This window comes from Volvox carteri (genome assembly GCF_000143455.1).
Source record: "Volvox carteri f. nagariensis unplaced genomic scaffold VOLCAscaffold_13, whole genome shotgun sequence".
NCBI lineage: Eukaryota > Viridiplantae > Chlorophyta > Chlorophyceae > Chlamydomonadales > Volvocaceae > Volvox > Volvox carteri.
This window is the reverse complement of record NW_003307556.1, coordinates 1,704,086-1,708,615: the sequence shown is the minus strand read 5'-3', so window position 1 is coordinate 1,708,615 and position 4,530 is coordinate 1,704,086. Positions and strand designations below refer to the sequence as shown.

Below are 4,530 nucleotides of genomic sequence, written 5' to 3'. Positions count from 1 at the left end.
ACATCCGTGCATCCTTACATCTGGAGTCCCACCACCGCCTCTAAGGAAACATGTACACACATCAACTCTGGCCGAGGGAAGCTTGCTGTAGAGGGAAAGCGTCTGTTGGCCTTAACCCTAACCCGCTATGTGCCACACGCATTCCATAATAGCGCGTGAACGACACGGCATTCATCCTGCTGCACGAGCCATTCTCCCCTGCCATGCCCCGCCATACCCATCCGTTAACACATACACGCACGCACACACATACACACTCCCCTCCGCTGGACTTCCCCTCCCCTCTTCCCCACTCTCCCGCACCCGGGGATTCACGTGCCAAGCAGACGGCGGCCCAACGACGCCGGCGGCTCTAGGGGCATATGAACCTACTCCGTGAACCGCCTCCACGTCGCGCCTCTAAGATTGGTGACAGAGGGAGGGAAAGAGTGAGGGACATCGGGCAGCTCTACGGCCGGGGTGGACCTGCGTGCCGTGTGATGACGTACATCGTGACGTTACATCGTGACGTACATCTATCGTGTGTCGTTACGGACCTGGATACGAGTGGACGTGTGGACCGACGGTCGCGGCTGCGAGCCCGCGCGGACCCAGTAGCTTCCCGAGGGGCCAGGGGGGGGGACTGGGTTCCAGGCGTTGACATCTCGTGCTCCCAATGGATGGAGGGCCGGAGAGCGCCGCCCGCAACGGCAGCAAAAAGTGGGTCGGCAGAGAGGCGGGTCGGCCTCTATAAGTTGGGCATCTTTGGAATGGGCATCAGGATGCGACACACGGGAACACGAAAACGTGCGTGTTCCGCTAGTCGGAGTCCTGCAACGGAAAATGCGGCGGCAGGCGACGCCAGGAAAGCCAAGACACGGGCCATGCGCCACCGCGTCTCCTCCCGTCCCGTCCCGTGGGACTCTCCGTCCGTGTCGTGTGAGTTGAGTTGTGTGCCGGACTGGGCAGCGAGCGAGCGAGCGAGCGAGGAGGAGAAGGAGAAGGAGGAGGAGGCAGAGCAAGTTGCAGTATGGCGGAGTCTGTGTGTATGTATGTATGTACGTATGTGTGTCTCATGGTGGGGTAGTGCTACCAGTTCGTTGCGCAGCTTACGGTGTCTGTCCGTATGTATGTCTAGGGTGCGCGTGTGTGTGTGAGTGCGTGTATCCGAGTTAGGTTAGCGGTGGATGACATCGATATAGAGAAACGCTGAAACAACTGATACACAACTGATGCACAACTGATATAACTGCATACAACTGATATAACCGTGTATGTCCTAGCGTGGTGAGGAGGGGTCTTGTAACGGCGAGGCAGCAGGCAAGGGGCAAAGACGTCTCCGCATAATAGCGTACGGCAGTACAGCAGGTTTGGAATCCGGTGCACACGGCATTCATGTCAATGAACACAATGCCCAATCTTAATCCATTCATTGGATGCTGTGGGAATATGATCTTTAGTTACGAGTGCCGCAGCTAGGGGGCTGCCACCCTGCGTGCGACGCAGCACACATCGAACATATATACCCTCTGTCCTCTAAGTAAAGCCTGGAAGCCGTGTGCCGTCTCAAGCATGGCACTCCCCACCTTCTGGCGAATGGATCGCAGCTCGATACCCTACCGACGTGTCTAAATGAATAGCATCCATTGTATGGCCAACGTTGAACTGTATGTTGTTACAGGGTGGTTAACTTCGCCAGCGGCCCCCTTTCCCGGGGCAGTCCCTGCTCTCCCCTGCTAGAGGGGCACCCTAATCCGTCACCCCATCCGACTTCAGAATGTATTCGTTGGGTTCGGCAACTCACCACCAGCATCCAACCAAATCTAGCGGATCAACGGCGCATCAACTTAGTTCCTGGTCAGCTCGCAAGTTGATATTATCACGTCCTACACCGTCCATATGATGGGGGGCCACCTCCCATTTCAACACTCCTCAAACACCCGAGGAGCTGGCAGGCGGATTTGAACCCGGGTCGACTGGATCGACTGGGAGCAGAAGTCAGGCCTTAACTTCTGCCAGCCGCCTGCCTAACTGTATGTATGTCCTGGTTAGCATTTTACCTTTTCAGTGTACGGCTCGTTTTCACCAAGGTGTGCGTGCGGATGGGCTTTTTTGCGCAATAAGAGGAACATTCGCACGTGTTTGGGGCTGCTGGTGTGTGGCGCCGCGTGCTGATGGGGTCTGCACGTGCCTCATACCCGTGTGCAGGAGCGGGTGCAGTAGTACTTGCTTGTCATCTATAGGCCTCATACAATAATGTTGATAATGACCTGCTGCATGTGCACACATACTGTCCTTAGGATGCCCCAAAAATTAGATGGCACCTTTTAACGATATGTGTTTTGGGTGTAACGCAGCTAATAATAATGGGGCTGGCCACTGGCTAGTTAGGTGTTTCTATTTGGATCCTGGTAGGGGGTAGCACTGCTGTACGGCAGGGTCACCATCTCCTTTTTGCCGTACATGCACCGATTGAATACAAGTCGCTGGTCCAGCCAGCTATGCTAGCTCTTTCAAGTGCTGCGAACTCCACTCCAGATGCTGCGCTCACACGATGTAATGCAAACAAACCCTGTTACTCTCTGTGATGCACAGTTTGCATCAACCTACCTCGTTCAGGTCAACGAACTAAAACAAATCAAGGCACGACGTAGTAGTAGTGCAACGAGCGGGGCAGCAGCCTCAGCGCACCCCCACATGAACGCACCCCGTTACCCCTGCCCCGCTTCCCCGCATGTGTGTGTATATGTGTGCCCACTTGCCCTGCCTGCTGTCTGCCAAGTGTTCCCGGTCGGACCCCGCTGCATGTGCTCTTCTGTCTGCGTGTGATGTGTGTGTGTGTGTGTGTGTGTGTGTGTGTTACATGGTTGGGGGTGCGTGACCCCATACCTGTAAGACTACCCATACGAGCCGAAGGCCCAAGGGCAATACTACAACGCCTAAAAGCCACGGAGAAAAGGAAAAACACCGCACATCAGCCCAGACTAGCGTCCAAAGGGGGTAATTGAGTTTCGGTGAGCCCACATACGTTCCAACATCCTCGCCAGACGTGCGGGTTCCCATTGCATGGCCTCCAACATACTCTGTTGATGATCGAATCCCTCTTCAGCACGAATATCATTATAGGCTGGGCATTCCAATAACACGTGTTTTTCATCCTCAATTCGGCTATTAGTACCACAACAGCGGCAAAACCGTTGCCCCCTGGGGACATGGTACTTGCCCCTTCGTGCTCTGTTCGCCTCCAAAGCCCAGCAACATAAACGAAACTGCATTAGCTTACGATGTGCTAAACGAGGAATGAAAACCTTAGCATGTGTTGGCCACATGACGGCTGCGGCTCCCGAAAAGGGCAGCTCCATCCAGTGCTTATACTTCGCCATTTGCACTCCCGGTTGCTTCTCATCTGATGGGTACTCCTCTGGCAAGACAGTCAGACGCGTATGGTCCCAGCCGCTCATCAAACGCTCTCTTAGTGCCGTTATTATCGCTCCTTCTGGTAGAGGTCTACTCAACAACCAGTCAACACGCTCCTTTACCCCCACGACTTCTTGCGGTATTCCGCTCCAAATGTTGCACTCCAAGAAGGAAAACAGTCGTGTGATATGTGTGTGCTACGCTAGCTGCTGTAAGTGATGCTGGCCTCACATTGCCAGGTGGAGGCCGTACAAGGATGCAAACAACACTGCGGCCCTAAACCTTGACGTCCGTTGTAATAGCACAGCTAGGGACAATTGATTGGCAGTAGTAGCTCAGTGTCCGTGGGACTCAGTTGCCCGGAGCCAGGCCGAAACATATTACATATTACACATATTACACATATTACACATATTACACATATTACACATATTACATATTACACATAGTTTACAATAGTTTACAATAGTTTACAATAGTTCACGCCTACCACACCACCCTGGCAACATCACAGCTAAGCCCCTCGCATTGGCTTTGCCAGCGATCCAGAATCTGTAGAACAGCTGGCATTAGCCCACAAAGCCCGTCTAAGCGGGTTCTGAGGTCCGGCAAGGAGTACCCTACGCCTTCGGCCGCTGCCCTTGAGGAGGCGGCAGCAGGCGACTCCATGACGCGATCCACTCAGAAAGAACCATCTTTAGATGAGATTTACAAGCTGCTTCAGACCCATGCTACACAGACCGAGGCGTCCTTCGACTCCTTGCATAGCAAGACAGATGCGCTGGCTGCTCGTGTTGACTCGCTGGAAAAGAATATTCCGGAAATAATTACCAAAAAGGTGGAGACCGAAATGAAGCAGTTCGAAGTTCGGGCCGCGCAGTTCATCATCGAAACTGTGCAGTCTCAGCTCGCGGGGGCCCCTACGTTTGCGACCGACCGCACCGGGTCTAAACAGCGTAGGAACTTGACCGGCAAATCTGCCTACTACGATTCCGGCTCCCTGATCGCGTTTGGCGTCCCGGCTCTCGCGACCGCTAAGCAAGCAGCGGAAGCCATCACCCAAGTCGTCTCCGATGCCAGTGGAGGAAGCCTCCAGGCCTCCTTCCTCAGCGTCGAAGTACGCACTGAGAAGCC

The 4,530-nt window shown here is 54.3% G+C and overlaps 1 protein-coding gene across 1 annotated transcript in view; it reads left to right on the top strand.

Moving 5' to 3' along the window:
- VOLCADRAFT_89659 (uncharacterized protein) overlaps nt 1-4,530 on the top strand; it is a gene marked incomplete at both ends in the record, with an annotated part of 12,109 nt that overhangs the window by 3,759 nt on the left and 3,820 nt on the right. The window contains one exon of the mRNA XM_002949273.1: nt 3,911-4,513. Coding sequence (XP_002949319.1) covers nt 3,911-4,513 — 603 coding nt within the window. The remainder of the gene's footprint in view (nt 1-3,910; nt 4,514-4,530) is intronic.